This window comes from Amblyomma americanum, chromosome 1 (assembly GCF_052857255.1).
Source record: "Amblyomma americanum isolate KBUSLIRL-KWMA chromosome 1, ASM5285725v1, whole genome shotgun sequence".
In the NCBI taxonomy this organism is placed as follows: Eukaryota; Metazoa; Arthropoda; class Arachnida; order Ixodida; family Ixodidae; genus Amblyomma; species Amblyomma americanum.
Window position 1 is genome coordinate 324,496,684 of NC_135497.1, and position 18,534 is coordinate 324,515,217.

General features: G+C 51.5%; 1 protein-coding gene and 1 long non-coding RNA gene across 2 annotated transcripts in view; one reads left to right on the top strand and one right to left on the bottom strand.

The window, feature by feature from the left end:
* LOC144115429 (acyl-CoA Delta-9 desaturase-like) overlaps positions 1-18,534 on the bottom strand; it is an 89,537-nt gene that overhangs the window by 40,872 nt on the left and 30,131 nt on the right. Inside the window, exon 2 of the mRNA XM_077649828.1 lies at positions 13,270-13,452. Coding sequence (XP_077505954.1) covers positions 13,270-13,443 — 174 coding nt within the window. The 5' untranslated portion in view covers positions 13,444-13,452. The remainder of the gene's footprint in view (positions 1-13,269; positions 13,453-18,534) is intronic.
* On the top strand, positions 1,509-10,218 carry LOC144099116 (uncharacterized). Its single transcript, XR_013307311.1, has 3 exons — positions 1,509-1,720; positions 5,332-5,435; positions 9,957-10,218. It is a non-coding gene; the product is annotated as an uncharacterized LOC144099116 (long non-coding RNA).

An 18,534-nucleotide genomic window follows, 5' to 3' on the forward strand; every position in this document is an offset into this window, starting at 1 on the left:
TATGTATGAAAGAACTGTTATACGCGCGCATTAGTGCGGAACTTTGCTCTGTGGTTGTGTGTGTGCGTTTGTGCGTTCGCGCGTGTGTGGGGGTGACTCCTTGTTTTATGCACTTCTCTTCAATCAGCCGTGCTACCTCCTCCCTGTTTATTTCCTCTGTTCTATCTATGGGCTCCATCACTCTTCTACTTGTTCCGTTCAAGTACCACCCACGAACACGCAGCAGACGGCACTTCCGCCGCGCACTTTATTCAATGCATTAGCACAAGAGCTTCCACTCAGCAGCTTAGCCGTTGTCTGTACGGTACCTCTGCCCACCGTGTTGTGGGCAACTTGCCCTAGGCGGCTCCCCTAGTTCTCGTGACCCTGGGACGCCGTCACAACCTGTGCACTAGACTGTGAGCAAACTGTGCACCTCGGTAGGAGGCAGTTCTAATAATGACTTGTTATGAGAAGTTGCCCGGGAAGAGCAACCTGAGTCTCACAACACCCAGCGACGGCAGCACCTGCCATCACAGGGCAGTAGCGCATCGCTCAACCGCTGCACCACTGCGCCAGGAGCGATATGAGAAATCGCAGGGATCACCTATGAATGTAAAGTAGAGAATCACCAATTCCGCATATATATGGGCATTAACCGACTATCGCTATCGCGCCATACCCGTAAGGGGGAGCTGAGGTGTTCCCTCCAGTGAAACCGAAGCACCGAAACCGAAGTGCTAGCGCACCTAGCTCGTATTTGGCCTAACCAGGCAAACTCGTCCGTCATTTTGAAGCGAGAAGCTCACTACGCCAGTCAACTCCGCGCTTCGCGCGAGCCGGCGTATGTTGGAGCACGAGTGACGTCACGCACGGCGCAGGTGGACGCCTCCGACTCCGTCGCCTGTTTCTCTCTCTCACTCACTCCTTAGTCATCATACTGCGCATGCGCCACTAGTAGCACCGAGCCACTGGTGTCCCGCCGCTGCGCAGCGCCACGCCTTTACTCTTTCCCTCCCTCCTTTATCCCTTCCTTTACGACGTGGTTCGGGCGTCCTCCGAGATATGCGAGGCGGTTACTGTGCCATTTCCTTTCCTCAAAAACCAAACAAGTGAGCCGACGGCGTTCATAGAGTTCAATGGCGTTGACAACTTTGCAAAGGCTGTTTCATTTTCACGAAAGGAAAGACTCACAACCAGCTCCGTGGGTCAGTGGAGACCTCAATCTCGCTTTCATGTACGTGGCGTTCGTGTCCAACTGCTAAAATCTGATTTGATTGTGTTATGCACACTGGATAGGCAGCACGCCCACCCTGCCACCCTGGAAGGTGGCATGCAGTTAATGGTTGATTGCGAGAGATTGATCACCAAATGAAAGCTGAGGCCTAGCTATTGCTGCAGAGCCGCATGTCAGCCACAACGGTGTCAGCGCTAATGCATTAAGGCCACATCTCTCTCACCACCGCCACATGTATCAAAGCACGAATGAGGCGTCCGCATATCCAGGGGGCCAGTTATGCGCTCTTCCTTTGCTCAAAGCCATCGCCGCCTAGAACATTGCCAACGCCAATGAACACAGTGAACGCCGACATCTTTCGCTTTGTATATCCTGGATTAGCTGAGCTAAGCTAATCCACATTATTATTTTTTCTTCCTTTCTTCAAGAAACCACCGCCGGCCTCGTCGTGCGCACACATGCGCCACGCTTCGGAATAGCGGTCGAGGGGATAACGGCGATCAGGTAATTATTTTTGGATAACGCGTCCTCCTCCGCGGCGGTGCCGAAGGTTACTCGCTTGTTACGTGGCGCATGAGTGCGTGCACGTTGACGCACGGGGAAGCGCGCCGGTGGTGGCAGCGGCGCGTCCGTCGTCGCCATATCAGTGCCGCCTGTCTCAGTGAGCGCCCCCCCCCCCCCCCCCCGTCCAATACGCACACATCTCCGACTCTCCCGCATCGATCCCCATTATTGCCCCGACACCTTTGTTGTGTTTCTTCGATATTTTAATTATAGGAAATTAACCGAGTATCGCCGGAGGAGGAAGTGAACTTTCGCGGCGCCCATGCCCGCTTAGGCTATGGGTGGCAGTGCGCCCCCCCCCCCCCCTCCCCGGATACCGTGGGCTTCCTTCATCTATTTTCTTCTTGATGCTGTTTGTTTTTCCTCGTCTCGTCCACCCGCGCCAACAAGCAAGTGGCGGCGGCGGCGAGGAAACACTTTTTTTTTCCTTTTCCGAGGTGTATCACCTCGCATCGCGCCAGGGACACGCGAATGACGCGTGGCCGCGCTTGGCTCCTCTTCATCGGCGACCCAATCAATGAGATGCGGCCTTGCTTCTGGCCGCACGCGCGGCCAGGGCCACGAGGAAGACAGAGCGCGCCACGTGAGAAAGGCGACGAGGCTCGCCACTCGCTCGTTTCGTTACGTTGGCAACGACGCCACGAACCAGTAGAAACACCGGGAAGGGGGGGGGGGGGGATATAGAAAGGCCGGTCACACGGGTTGACAACTAATTTCTAACCGCTTGACAACTAACCGCTTGAGGCGTTGGGCTCGTTTTAGAAACGCCGACGCATCAGATAAGCGCGCCGCGGGGTCTCCTCCTCATATAGCGCGCGAGAAGAGCAGGGCGACGGCCTAATCGCGGCAGTCTCGCACCTGCGCGCGGTCGCTGCAAATCGGCTGCCGACTACGGCACGCGTTCTCTAGCGCATAATCTGAAAGCCGAGACGGCTTTAGGGAAGTAAAGCTAAAAAAAAACCCTCAAGATTACCAGATGGTTAGCTAGCTGTGACGGTTATTCGGCACTTCGAACGAGGTTAACTGGTGGGCTAGGGTAGGCACAGCATAAAGAAAATATTTAGGAGGACAAACAATGTGATGCACAACGATACACGCGTTACTGACTTAACAATGAGCGTTCATGCTGCGTACAACCCAATTAGCAAATCAATAACGCCAATCAAAGAATTGACACAAAACATAGAAGCTGTGAAATGGCTGAGCTTTCCTTAGCATTATTTCTCCATCACGATTAACGCGCCACTTGCTGATACACGGGGTCTTTAATCTTACCCTGTGTAGCCGCCACGGTGGCTCGGTGGTTATACCGTTCGGCTTCGGGCCCGAAAGACGCGGGTTCGATCCCGGCCGCGGAAGGTCGCATCTCGATGGAGGCGAAAATCTAGAGGGCCGTGTGCTGTGCGATGTCAGTGCACATTAAATGAACCCCAGGTGGTCGAAGCTATCTGGAGCCCTTCACTATACGTCGTCCCTCATAGCCTCCGTCGCTTTGGGACGTTAAGTTCCTATACACAAACAAACAAAACTGTACAGCTCATCTGCCCTAATTATTACACACCCGAGTTGATTTTCTCACCTAACCAATGTTTGCTGCGCGAGTGAGTGGCGCTAGATGCAAGCAGTCCACGCGCAGAGTGCGGGAGAACAAAACAGAAAAAAGAACGGGCCAGAAATCGAACACAAGCGCGCGTGTGCGCCGCACACGCAGGACGCCAAGTAATTTGCTACGACTTGGCTGTCCCGCCGCATGCTTATCGAGACAGCGCGCGCCCACCCTTGTTGTTCGCGTGCTTCGGGGCTGATTCAGATCTTCGCTCGGCGAGAAGTCTGCGCAAGGACAAAGACGGGCAGGAGGAGGAGGCAACTCGGAACAATGGAGTGGCGCATTCAAACGTGGCGGCAAAGAAAAAGAAACGCCTAAATCATTGTCTCGGAGATCTTCGCTCTGTTCTTCGGCTGTACCCTTTCTATATTTTCTTTTGCCTCCTTGTATTTTTTTTTCTATCCAATCATTTGTCGTGTGTGCCAAAGCTAATCTGCACACAAATGCGCCTCTCGCGCCGCTCGTGAACGTACTTGTGGCGTTGTCTTCTTGCGGGTTGATTATTCCTTATTTGCGTCTGCTCTGCCAGCGCGAAAATCTACGATCCCCGGGTTCGCCGAATCGGACCACCGCGGCGGAAACTAGCATAGAAATGTCATACAGTGGATTTCCGTGTGAACTGTATGACATCTCTGCGCATTGTACACCAGCCTCAGCGGTTCAGGATCTGTGCCGTTGGCAAGGGCCATCTCTGGCCGCGCCAGCCGCATTTCGATAGAGATAAAATGCAATTCGGTGCACGTTAAAAAAAAATAATGTGGATTAGCTCAGCTAATCCGGGATATCCAAAGCAAAAGATGTCGGCGTTCACTATGTTCGTTGGCGTTGACAATGTTCTAGACGGCGATGGCTTTGAGGAAAGGAAGGGCCCATAACTGGCTCCCTGGACATGCGGACGCCTCATTCGTGCTTTGATACATGTGGCGGTGGTCTCCACTGGCCTACGGAGCCGGTGCACTTTTCCTTTCGTGAAAATGAACGGCCTTTGCAAAGTTGTCCACGCCAATGAACTCCATGAACGCCGTCGGCTCACTTGTTTTGTTTGGTTTTTGAGGAAAGGAAATGGCACAGTAACTATCTCACATATCTCGGTGGACACCCGAACCGCGTCGTAAAGGAAGGGATAAAGGAGGGAGGGAAAGATGAAAGAGAAAACTGAAAATTGAAAGTTGCATTTTGAGGAAAGGCGCGGCGCTGCGCAGCGGCGGAACACCTGTGGCTCGGTGCTGCTAGTGGCGCATGCGCAGTATAGTGACTAGGGAGCGAGCGAGAGAGAGAAAAGGGCGGCGGCCACCTGCGCCGTGCGTGACGTCACTCGTGCTCCGACATACGACGGCTCGCGCGAAGCGCGGTGTTGACTAGCGCAGTGAAGCTTTTCACTTCAAAACCCATACTGCTGGAGCCAATCTAGAGACCTCCGCTACAGAGGGCCTCATCGATATAGTGTTGCTTTCAGACTTTGCAAGTCGATTAATAAATCAGTAATCAATTTCTGCATTGCAGGAGATTTAGGTGACCACTTCTTGAATGTGCATTCCGTGGGTGACTGTCGCGGCGATCGGAGCGTAATTAGATGGGCTTATAGGTTTTCTAAAATCTGTAGTCATTTTTCTTTTTAAGGTCCATGGCACTTTTACTCAAAACTAATGAGTCTCCATGGTGATATGTAAATTGATTGTGCCGGAACTTACGGCGGTTACGGTACAGAGCTCAGCGTGTCTGTAATGACGTGTCTCTACTGACTAAAGATGTTTTGGTGGTCAAGACGCTGCTCACGTCAAAACACACGCCGGGCTCTGCGCCGGCAACCGAAGAGACCGGCTCTCACAGAGGAGGAGTTGCATACAGTTACATAACGCCGTTGCACTGTCTGCGTACAGCGTACGCAAGTCAGGTCGTTACACGGGCGATTGAATATGTGTTTCTGTTTTTCCATTTGCTTCAGTAATACGACGCCAGGCCGGTCGCGCCAGACCGGGCAGTGTGGCGAGAAGGACCATTTTCCGAGTGGCACACAGGCGGGGCTTGATGGACAAAGTCGCCATTGAGGTATTGCGGGCTAGACGTGACCGCCTGCCTTGTTTTCGCTATTGCCAGCCCATTTCTTGAGGGACACGCGCGCAGATTAAGCGAATGGTCTTCTACGTGGCAAAAGCAATACCGCGTTGCCCAGGCGGCGCTGCGATTGCTGAACTGCAGTTACGATCAGTTCATCGCGACCAGTTTAGCGTGCGCTAAAAAAATGTCGCTCTACGTGAACGGTAGGCTTACTGGCTTTAAGAGCCGCGACCTTTTGCGCAGCGAACTGCTAGCGGCCGCGAGCTGGCTCGCGCTGCTATCGAAGAGGGTGCCGACGGTCGTCCATCCTGCATGCAACGCGGTCGACCAGTGCACCAGGCCAGGCGTCAGCCGGTCGCCGCGCTTCCGTGTTGCAAGGGCTGACGCACGCAGTTGCTAGCAAGAACGGGGAAGGGGTCGAGGGTGCACGCGCTTTTCGCCTCATCCGCCAGCGTTTCAATATAGGCTGCGGGGCGCGGCATTAAACTTGAACCAGTTTTGCAAACGTGCGGTATTAAATATTTTTTCGTTGCGCCAATAATCATCTACTTCTAATTTTGTTATTTTGTTCTTTTTAGGCAGTGGCAGAGAGGGGGAGGGGAGAGCGGGTGACAAAGAGTGGCGGTCGCGTTACGCACATCTGATTGTTTGTTATTCCTGGATTACCCAATTAATTACACCAGGGTAAATTAAGAGCCCCGCCGCGGTGGCTCAGTGGTTAGGGCGCTCGACTACTGATCCGGAGTTTCTCGGGGTCGAACCCGACCGCGGCGGCTGCGTTTTTATGGAGGCAAAACGCTAAGGCGCCCGTGTGCTGTGCGATGTCAGTGCACGCTAAAGATCCCCAGGTGGTCGAAATTATTCCGGCGCCCTCCACTACGGCATTTCTTCTTCTTTCTTCTTTCACTCCCTCCTTTATCCCTTCCTTTACGGCGCGGTTCAGGTGTCCAACGATATATGAGACAGATAGTGTGCCATTTCCTTTCCCTAAAACCAATTAAAAAAAAATTAAGAATCAGCCACGGTAAATTCGTGCACAGCTCCAGTCTTAAAAATTGCCAGCGTAACAAGAAAGGTTCAGTCGCCCATTAACTCCTGTCATTGTGCCTGGCAGTAGAAATTCACTGGCCGCGGCAGTGGCGTCTCGAAGATTGAGTTGTTGCCGTCGCCATCAGCGAACACAATCGGCCGCAGTTTTGTGCGCGTCGAGTTTACGTACCGGGCGGAGAGACGGTCATAATTGGGCAACTTTTTGCAGTTGTTGTCAGTGGTGAGTCTTCATTACGCTCTGATATTTTCTCATCGAACAATCTCGCGTATGATCAGTGGTAGACGAGTTTATAAGTCACCTGAACTAAACTGTTGGTTAATCGAGGTCGAAAACATTTCTAGCTGACCGCAAAGAACACCGCTCGAGCTTTATGCTCAATGGAATGAATCTTGTGTCACTGAACAGGTCAAAAATGTTAGTGGACGTTTCGGAACGCGTACGGGTTCCTTGTTCGCTATGAAGAACCGGGCGAGTAAGATGCAGCCGAAATAGCTCTGACTCATGCTGGGGGAAAGAAAAACTTGCATATGAGTGAATAAAGGTTGATATGCAGCGAATGTGTCGCCTGTCCCCTGTTCATGTCCCTCCGGATCGCCGATACACGTTACAGAGATGCTGCGCCTAGCTGGCCGAAGGAGGAAAATGAGCATGATAGTGATGAAAGGGGGAAGGGCTGTAAGCACTAAAATAAATACAAAAACCGAGACGACGAAAGTCTTTTGTCGCCCCATTTTGTGACGCAAGACATTAGCATGGGGACCATATAAGGATGGCATCGCTGTCAAATTAGGAACTCAATCGATGGACGAGCTGGCTTCCCTTGCCATCTCTGCTTCCTCGGAAAGGGCGGCATTGGTTCAGGCGCATGGTCAACTTCTTTGTAGCTGCGCTTGCAGAATCTGAACATACTAGAAGTCAGGGCTGTTCAAGGGAGCGTTCTGTGTGTCGTTTCTCGTTGTCTTCCCTCTGTACGTCGCTTGGTTACATTTGCGTACTCTTCTAACGCTTCTTAAATGGAATGGTTCAAGAACCAGTTATATCTGCTCTTTCCTCGGCGACGTACAAATTAGGCAACCTCGAGTTATTATCCCTGTAACCTATCTAGACATGAATGCTCATGGGCGATGGCAATCGCAAAGAATATAAGCGTTCGTGGGCGTGTTTCAGATTCTAGTCAAGATAAAACAGAAAAAGAAAACGAACTGCTGCTTTGTACAGATGTATGTATGATTGAGAAAGGAAGACACCATTATAATAGCAGCACTTCAGCACATAAAGTCATAGAGCGTTCACCTGAATGCTACCATTACAGCTAGCTTACACTTGTCCTTGATGATTACTTATCCCTTCGGTACTCGCATTCGCAGCTGCATGTAGTTTACAAACAAGATCACGCGAGAGCTGTTAAAAGTTCGATTGAATGCAGTGGGAAGGATAAAAGGAAGAAAAGAAAAATGCATATGCCGTTTTGATAACACTCAATATGTTCACACGTGATAAAACGTTTCAAAATAAACTGTCGCAATTTTGGCATGCTCCAAAAGTGGCTGTAACGTGGATCAGCCAATACACGGTACAACCACTAACCGAAGGTGACAGTGTACCCGGCCGCAGTAATGGTCGCATGCACTCTCAGCTTTATCAAGAGGAAAAAATTACAGCAGTCCCGCATCTGATATGCCGTTGCGAAATATTGCGCTTTACCTCTCTGTTTTTTTTTAATTGTGGCAAGTTTTTGCTGCATAAAGTGCAACCCTTTTTTGCAGGACATTGAGCACATAAGCTTTGCATTGTTCCCATACTCACAGCCATTCAGATTTCTCCTCAGAATACAAGTATAAAGGAGAGAATATGTGAAGTACAGATAAAAACTCTATCAAGAGAGCTAGCTACCCGCAAAAAAAAATAATGGCGGGTCTTAAGGTTTTAGGGGGGGTTTTTAACGTCCCACAGCGACTAGGCTATGAGAGACGCCGTAGTGAAGGGCTCCAGAAATTTCGACCACCTGGGGTTATTTAACGTGCACTGACATCGCACAGGACACGGGCCTCTAGAATTTCGCCTTTATCGAAATTCGACCTGCCGCGGCCGGGATCGAACCCTCGTCTTTCGGGCCAGGAGCCGAGCGCCATAACCACTCAGCCACCGCGGCGGCTAATGGCGGGTCTTAGGCTTCGCAATAAAGATAAATGCCATGAATACATATGAGGATGTCAAGAATACAACAAAGAAAAAATGAACGCAACGAAAAGAGCGGACATTGATTGCATGCGATGCTCTGGACATGTCTTGACATGTGGTTTGGGAAAAAATTAAATACCAAAAGTGTAGCCTGGAAGCTCTTTAAATGTGTACCCTATGGAAACCTGCACGTTTGGTCTGTACATATTCCGGGATGCCAAGTTATTGGCAGCTAGGCAGAATAAGGGTTTATAAACTCCGCTTCGAGTCGGTTTTCTTGTTGTGCGTCGCTTTTAACGTGCATGACATGCCATTGTTAATCTGCATCTGCCAATTTTTTTTTCTTCTTAATCTTCTCGATTGCATTCCGCGCATTCGTTTTCAAGTCTTCAGGACTTGTAGCATAAAAAAAAAAACGAAAAAATCAGTAAGGACTTCTCGAAGAGAAACAAACAACAAAAGAAACGCCGCAAAACAACTTTCCACTGCAGGCGAGCTCCATCTACGAATCGTCCTGCCGCGACAGGTCTCGCCATGGGCAGTGCATTACAACGTGACGGGGACGTCGAATAATTCCGGCCCCAGGCGGCAAGCCGTTTCCTCCTTCCTCGAGCCATAAATTCGGCGCATTTTCTTCGGCGACATCTTCCCGAAGACAAAGCGCCATCAGGAGTTCGCCGCCATGCCCCCAGCGTCGGGGTCGGTGGCAGAGTGCGTGCCGCCGTATCGGCGTCGACTCTGCGGTTCTGCTTTAGTTGTCTCTTCCGCCAGCACCCAAGGCCGCGCCCCTGTGTGGTTATACCCGAAGTCGGGGAGAACTAATCGCGCGAATGAGGAAGGGGGGCTATCATGGGGGGAAGGAACGTGCCGGCGACCAAGGACGGGACCCCTGGCTCGAAGCTGCACACAATGCGCGTGGTGTGCGCCCGCTGGCGCAGCTCCGCAAACACCTGTCCACAGCGTCGGTGCGGCCCCCGGGCTGGCCTACTGGTTGCGCGGCCTTTCGGAAGGATGAGCCTTCGGATTAGGCGCAGGAGGAGGAAAAACGAGGGTTGTCATCGGTTTCTCGGTCAACATTGGGGAAATAAATAACCTGCACTGCGGGTTATTTATATATATATATATATATATATATATATATATATATATATATATATATATATATATATATATATATATATATATATATATATATATATATATATATAATTTTGTCAGACATATTTACTAAGCCTTCACTGGACTTCAAATGGTGGCATGGCTTTTTTTTCTTTTGCCAGGGAAAGACAGACAAAACAAGCCACAGATTATAATAACGGACTCCAAAACGGCCTGCAGACGATATCAGCAAGGAAGGATCTGCAGGGAGGCCCTACGCATCCTCCTCGGCGCGAGAGCCTCGGGATTCAAAGCGAAGCAAAAGGTCTTCTGGGTACCGGCACACACCGGAGTCGAGGGCAACTCTAGGGCTGACAGCCAGGTTCGCGAGATCACGCACCGAGCCTTGCTGACGGAGGACCTCGAGAACCCCTCGATGGTGGACCCGACGTACGCAGACATCCTCAATCACTACAGAGGCTGCAGGTTCAAGTATCCCCCTCCCCAGCAAACTCCTCACACAGCAAGAAGCGGTCAGCTGGAGGAGGCTGCAGACTGGCACCTTCTTAACTTACACGTCCTAAGCAAAATGTTCCCCACCCAGTACAGCGACAGCTGCCCCTGGTGCTGGGACGTCCCGACACTTTACCACGTCACATGGGAGTGTAAACACAATTACACCTTCCACAAACAGACTAACCCGAGTGCGGAGCAATGGGAGGGCCTGCTCACCAGCAGCGAGCTCACCGCCCAAAGGGCATTGGTGCAGCACGCGTGCGAGGTGGCCAGGACCAGTGGAGCCCTGGAATGAGGGACCACCCTTGCTAAGGAGCCCCCGACGGCGGCGGCGGCTGCGGCAAGCGCCAAGACGCAGCTGCAAGGAGACTCTCCGGAACTGACCAAAAGAATTCAATAAAGTTTTTCATTCATTCATACACACGGTGTACCTGACAGAGGCCTGTCATTTTATTTTTATTTAAGTTTATCTTTGAGTCTCGTCATAGGCATGCAAACTTCAGAAGAAGCATCGAACATATCAGTATTTACATTGTAAACAGAGATTGCCAGCTTTGGCTTGCCATTTTCTTTTTTTGTTATTATTGCAAAGCGCTTTGCTCGGGCATGGCGACAGGATGCGAACATTGGTGTTCTCTTGCTTCTCTTTTCTTGTTATTTTTCGCCATAATTTCTGTTAAGCGTTTCGGCGCCTATCGTAAATGAACGCCAAATAAGAAAGCCGATGCGCTGTTTCGAAACCATGTTTTAAATTAGCGATCTGTGAAATAAAACTATCTTCTCCGGTGGTTTTAGAAACGCAGTTTGTCAGTGAAAATGAGCCGGTCAGATGCAAAATGGGCAAATTCTAGCGACAACTTTTTTTTTTCAACATTCACGGCACATGCTACGATAACAAATCAAAAAGCAAACTCCAACAAATTGCATCAGCAGCATTGTGATTAGGCACCTAGATGAAGCAGAAGCGTTTTAACAAGGGTGCTTCCTTTAGCTTGTAATTAAAACAGTTAAATTAAATGGCATGTTCATACGGCTTCTCTATTACTGCTTCCAGGGAGATCTATATGCTGAGATATTTTGCGGATCGCAACCTGCTGTGCAAAAACATGAACACAATGAAAGCTACCGGAACACAAGGGCGTGGTAAGATTCTCGCCATGGCAGAACAAACCAGTAAAGAGCACGGCAGCGCTCATCGAATGAAATCTTTCATCACGCACAACATACCGACTGAGAACTTAAGAGATGCGTCTTGAATGAGAAAGTAGGCTTGCCGGTCGCGTAGAGCTGTCTCATTTCCCACGGTCAAACGCGATTCGTGGTGGTCCCGCAGAGCAACAGTAAAAGAAAGGCAAGCTGTAAGGTAATAGCGACCAGTGATTTCGTGCTCAACAACGCTCGCGAAACGGCACATTTATATGCGAGTGGTAGGAGAAGGAATCTCTGCGCCTTTGAATCTGGGGGAAAAAAAAAAAAACGACGGGTAAGGCCGCGCTCGGACCCCTTTGCCTGTAGCGGCTCCCGATGCACGCCCGCTAGCGCACGCTGCAATAAGAGGCGGTCACACAAGTGAAGTGAGGTACGCAGCTCTGCGCTCGCGGCCATGCTCCTCCGGCCTTTTTAGCGCAAAAGCGCTGCTTCACTGTAGTCGGATACAACTCAAGAACTAAGCGGCTTTTCCCCCACAAAGGACCCCCTTCCAGCCAATGGCGTCGGCCGATTCTCATGAGCCTGCTAGCGTGACGATGCAGATAAAAGGCCAAGCTCCCTCCCTGCATGGTCCGGGATAGTCCCCTCCCTGCTTTGTTTCGCTGGTCCCGGCATTGTCAGGCTAGCAGGCTCATGAGCATCGGCCGACGCCATTGGCTGGAAGGGGGTCCTTTGACGAGGAAAAGCCGCTTGGTTCTTGAGTTGTATCGGACTATAGCAGAGCTGAAAAACCCGAGGTATGTGTGAAGCCTGAACCTTTGACCTTTGACGGAGCGCCACTGGCGGAGGTGTTGCGCAGCGGCTCCGTCAACGCGCGGAACAGCCCCACCCCCCCTCCCGCATTCCTCCCGCATTCCTCCCCACGTGCGGCTGCCGATTGCGGCTGACGATAACTTCTTAAATGCAGTTGCCTTCGAGGGAATGCCGCCTCAACTGCTTTCGCAGGTCCTACTCGGTTTCAACTACGTTGGAACTCTGTTTCCGCCCTCGCGGTAACACACGCTTCCTCGCCGCCCGCCAGCAAGGGACGTCCGGCGCGCACGGCTTTCTGTGAACATCCTGGCTTCAAATCTGGTTCGGCTTCAGCCAGATTACAACTATCCCTCTTTTCTCTCTCTCTCTCTCTTTTTTCTTCGTGCGTGAATATCAGTGCAGGCTCTTTCCTTGTCTGCTCTATATCTCGTCCTTTGCCTCGCAGAAACTTTTTTATTTTATCCTGCCTTCTTTCATGGCAGGTTTTTAAAAGCCCGGCCTCCACAAAAACATGTATATATTTAGAGAGACTTTTGTCCCCATTTAAACGCCTTTTTTTAAATTTAATTTCACAGCAAACGCGGGCGGTGGTAGCGCGCCCGCTGTGCTTGTGCAAAGCCGGGTTGCACATTTAACCTTTTCACCTCAAACCCAGAAGCGGTTCCTGAAGTGAGGTCACCGCCAGGCGTTGCGAAAAACAAACTAAGCAAAAAAAAAAATGGGTACATGTGTATTTTTCGCCCTTAAAGCACAGCCCTTCGGGCGTTCAAAATGAAACCCTGTTTTGAGTGTGTCGCCGCCTGAACGGGGCCGAGCTAGACTCACTGAAATTTAAAAAGCACGCAGCCACCGCGAGAAAACGCGACAACTTCTTATTCCTTCTCTCTCTCTCTCTCTCTCTCTCTCTCTCTCTCTCTCTCTCTCTCTCTCTCTCTCTCTCTTTCGCCCTCTTTTTTTCTTTTCTTTCGGGCGCGTAGTACTCGACGGATGCGCGCGTATCTCGGGACAAGCACTCACCTCGTGGTCGAGCAGATCTGTCTTGCTCAGGGAGACGTACTCGGTCTGCTTGATCAGGTCCATAGCGTCGATGATGTCCAAGTCACGCTTCCGCAGACCCGTGCCGTTGCGGGGCAACAGGTCGGCCGGCGTGGTCGGCGTGACAGTCTTCTGCGTCTTCATATCGTTGCTCATAGCGAACACCTGCGCACAACACAGGAGAACGTGGGGAGCTGAGCAGAAAGCAAACCGGGCGAGAAGAAGCAACGCGGGCATCGTACAAGCATGCGGGCAAACAGCTTATGCGTAACCTCCAAAACCGCTACGATATGCCCTCCCGACCTTCTCCACTGACCGCTCAGACAGCTTTGATCTTTTTTAGCAATTTTTACGTGGCTAGCACAGTGGCGGAGTTCCGAATCCACAGTTATGGCAACGACATATGCGGGTTTTTGGCTGCACGAAATGATTTTCTGGCTGTAGAAAAAGAATAAAATTCGGGAAAACATTTGTGTACTGCTATTTCGAGTTTCACAACTTTGTAAACTTGCATCGGGAAGACAGCGATCACGCTCGACATACGCAATCCATGATACGTGTCCTGGTGGGCACGTCGATCGGCTCAGGGTGCTCACACTGGTGCATGCGTGCCGGATATGGCACTTGCTTCGAGCCAGCGTGTAAACTTCACAGGCACAGAACTGCTTACAACGCGCATGCATAAACATTGCGGAGTTCTCAGAAAAATTAGGAGCTACAAAGCTGACGATGTTAACAAAAACGATGTTAACAAAAACGAGTGCGATTACCCTCGCACAAGGCAAAATTGCAGTACAAGTTTGAGGTAGCATTAACACAAGCACCAAGTCGAAGAAGTGGCTACTTGGCATCCGTTTGACTTGACAGGCCCCGGTACCAACGCAAGTCGGCTACTGCAGTGCATACGCTTGTCTATGAGCCTGTCTTGTCTATTGAACCAAAGTAACGGGCCTTCGAGTTGGGCAGACCGCACTGCCCGCCGCGATTCGCGACTAGAGCTCTCAAGAGACCTGTCCACAGGCTACACAGTAGTTCAGCCACCGCACAAACGAATGGACGCGTCCTGCACCTCGCTCGGCGTCCCTCGGCGTCCCAAGGTTCGTGCGGCCCGACCGCGCAGTCAGAGGCCGGCGCTCCCCCCGCGCATGTCCGGCCGCGCCACCCGAGCTGCAGCCCCGCCAGGCACTGGACGCCGCACGGCAACGGGGGGTCCTTCTCTTTTAGAGACAGTGCAGCAGCGCCGTGGCAACCGCCACGCACGCGGAAGACGAAGGGGGAGGGGCGTCTTCTTCCAGCGTTCACGGCGGCCTAGACCTCGGTGGGCAAAGCGAGCGAAAATTCGGATCGCCCTTGGCGCGCCGCGGACCGCTTCCCATGCGGGGCCTCCGGCGAGTAATTGGAGTCACTCGAGCGCGGCGTCCGCGGCGGTACCTCGCGGGACTTGCCTTTCTTCTTTTACTTTTATTTGTTCCGCCGCCCCGGAGGAAGCGCACTCGAAATCGCACCGCTCCACGCGCATTCTTGCCCGTTTGCTGGCGATCGCTGCCGAATTCGGCCAGAGCCGGACATTGCGTCCGCACAGGAGCGCCCCTGTTTGGAGCCGCTGTTGCGTAAGCGACCGAACGGGACAGGGGAAGCCAAGATTAGTCGAAAGCGGTGGTGGTGGTGGTCGTCCACCGCCGGCACCCGGCCGCTCTCCATATTGTCGCTCGGGGAGCAGCACCAGTGCCGCCGAACGAAGAGGCGGCGTTACTACCCTCCCAACGCGGCGCGGCCTGCGCTGGCGAATGTCGCGATCTTGGGCGCGTGGAGAAGAAACACGGGCTACTGCACGTCGCAGCGCGCGCAGCTTCGCTCCTTATGCATAACTCGCAGCCCTTCAGTTTTCAGGAGACCAGCGGCTAAAGCCGAGCAGCTACGGCTTTAGCATCTCGAAAGAGTTACACCCGCTGCCGCCCGTTAGCTGCCTTTTCCGGCCGATAATCAAACTAAAGCTACGGCCGAATTAAATTATGCAGTTCCCATCAAATCCCGATTAATTTCTCCCTCACCATTCGGTTTTCCGATGCCATTTTCTTCTCTCCACTTGAAAAAGCTGATGTTATAAGACACGTTGATACACTCTGACTCAACGCGAGAGCCAAACGTCATTCAGCGAACTTGAAATGCTCAGCGATAGGATGCAGAACCACATGCAGATGTGGAAGGTTCGGTGTGAAATGGAGAATCGGAGCAAGGGAGGCTAAGGTAGGTTCTCTTGGGCCTGAAGGGAAAGCGCATACACTGAACGCTATGCGACGCAAGCGCAGACTGCATGAGGCACTGTCCCGTTCCCTGCCTCGTTTGGTCTCGCTTTTGCGCAAACCTTTGGGCAGCAATCATGAGTGACGGTGATTTCGCTCGCTTGAACAACCAGCTTTCCTTACAGTGCATCCGCGTGCACGTGCTTCCTTCTGTGTGCCTGTACGCCTTGCCCGATCGTGCGCCTGATGGGCCTCATTGTGTTCGCGTGCCCTGAGAGAGCGAAATCAGCATAGAAAAGCCCGCTCACAAAGACAAATTGTGGCCGCATACGAGTTGTCTCTCTTTTCGGGCGAAAGAATGAGCTGCAAAGGCAGCTTCTCTTTATGCGCATCTGGCTATACTTCTACGAGTTACCCGTTTCCGGAACCACTCCGAAACAAACATGTTGGCCATATGCAATGTATACACTGAGCAAACGCGAAAAAATAAAAAAAGGATGCAATGCGAAGAAATTGCAATTTGTGGCCAGAACAAACGAGCTCCCTCCCTGCCATTATTTCATTCCGTTCCTTGCCAGCGCCGCAAGTACAATGAATGCAGGCGTCGCTATTTATGCTGCGGAAACACTGTCTCTCGTTGCGCGCACATTCCTTACGGAGGCTATTTAATAAAACCAAGCCAACTGAGTCGTTCTTGAGGACTCAAAATATAAGAAAAAGACAGAACATCTAACGTTTCCTATCGCATGTGAGCTTGACGTCCTGCAGCTCCAAATGATTTTGGATTTTGCAGTTTTTCCTCAGTTAGAAATGTAAACTGTGGGCAGTTATTTTTTGAAGAGAGCAGCTGTTACTGTTCATTTTCACGCATAGGTCATTTGCACGCTGTAAGAAACCGCGGTGCTATTAAGCTCCGGTGGATGTTTAGCAGCGCAGAGCAGTAGCTATATGCGGTAAAAAAAAATTACGTGAATATTCTCTCTCCACAAGCAGTAACAGCATGAACTGCTTATTAAACAGAACAAATGCCTTTTTTTTCTTCATTTGCACTGTCGATAGCTTCCCCCTGCCGGTCTCCTCGTGTTGGTTAGCTTTGACGCTTTGTCATTAAATACATTGATAGACGGTCACCTGCGATAACGGCATGAGGTGAAGGCCGAAACCCCCGACAATGAAACTTCAAAAGCGTCCGTGAAAAGCCCCCAAGCGTAAAGCGCGCCAAAGCCCATGCTTTAGCCCATGGTGGAGTGTTTATTCGAGAAGCCTGCGATCACCATAGGCAGCCCGTATCACCTCTTCTAAGCTACACATGCAAAGAAAAAAGCTGACGTCTCAATAGCCCCCCGTGATTACTAAATAATAATAATAATTGGTTTTGGGGGGAAAGGAAATGGCGCAGTATCTGTCTCATATATCGTTGGACACCTGAACCGCGCCGTAAGGGAAGGGATAAAGGAGGGAGTGAAAGAAGAAAGGAAGAAAGAGGTGCCGTAGTGGAGGGCTCCGGAAAATTTCGACCACCTGGGGATCTTTAACGCGCACTGACATCGCACAGCACACGGGCGCCATATCGTTTTTCCTCCATAAAAACGCAGCCGCCGCGGTCGGGTTCGAACCCGGGAACTCCGGATCAGTAGCCGAGCGCCCTAACCACTGAGCCACTGCGGCGGGGCCGTGATTACTGCCACTCCCGATTTTGATACATGCTTTCCGCGCGTGCGTTACAGTTTCATTCATTGAGCAACACATCGGATCAGATCTGTTGTACTTGGGTGCCGCTGCCAGCCGATACGAATCTCCTAATTGTTTCCTCGGTACATTTCAAGCCTGGTTCATACCTGAGACGTAGCCGCGCGTCTTTCATCAAATCAGAGTACTTCCTAAGCGGTTCATTTCATCTTCGCCTCGTCGCTGCCAGACCACGTCGTTCGGGAACCGCAGGGCACGTTGGTCACCTGTTTCGGCATTCGGTCTTCCGCCTACGTGCCCGATTCGCTCGTGACTATTCGCACGCAGGAGTGAAAATGGGAAACGAAAGAAGAGAAACAGAGTGTCGGAGGGGCCGCCACAATCGTCGCCCTACGAAGGCATCCCAGCGCTGCATGCGAGTGGAGTGCGCGCGTGTGCGACCTAGGCGGTCCCGTAATCAATGTGGGTTGTTGCCAACCGAGATTACGCGGCGAACAGCCCTGTTACCCCCTTCCGTCGTCTCCGCCGCCGGCCGCCTCCGAGTTTAGGGCGCGGCTCAGTAACCCAATTTGCAGCGGTGCGAGTTTCCCGCTCTGCGCGCGCCGGCAGCGGCCCCAGCGTGGACACGACCCCGCGTCGGCGTTTTGCGGCCGACTGGAGACGAAACCCGATCGCGTCCGGTGAAAGCGCACTCATGGTTTCGCTCTCGCGATGAATGCCTCGAGACGTGGGTTCGCGGAGTGCTCTCGCATTTCAATGTCTCGCTCTTCAGGACGTCGAAGAGCACGAAGTGCACAGCGACCTGCCTATTGCGTCAGTCTGAAGTTTCCTAAGCAAACAACAAAGCGTGCCTTAAAACATATAGTGGTTAGTCACTCGCCGAAAAAATAACAGTTGTTACTCCAAAGGACAGAGAAATACAAGATGTGCATGGAACACTTCGCCCTTAGACTACTCATTGGCACACTCGCACTGAAACAACTATTGTTAGCCATATATATATAGACGCAATAAACATTAATACCCACGAGAGATTCGGAGGACGTGGGTTCGGTTCCCACCGGGGGCATGATTGTTTGTTCTGCTGCTTTGCAAGTAGTTTTCTTTAAGCGACATATTAATCGATGTATTATTCTCCCATTTATCAGCACTACAGATAAAAAAAAATGAAACATTCCCCTATGCACCTTGGTTTCGGTATTTGTTGGCTTCCTTCATATGTTTGTCAAACGAGCTCCTCATTCATCGCCTTCCCCCACACCCTTTCCATCAGCTCTCTTACAAGATGATATCCCGTCCAGTTTGCCGTGGTTGC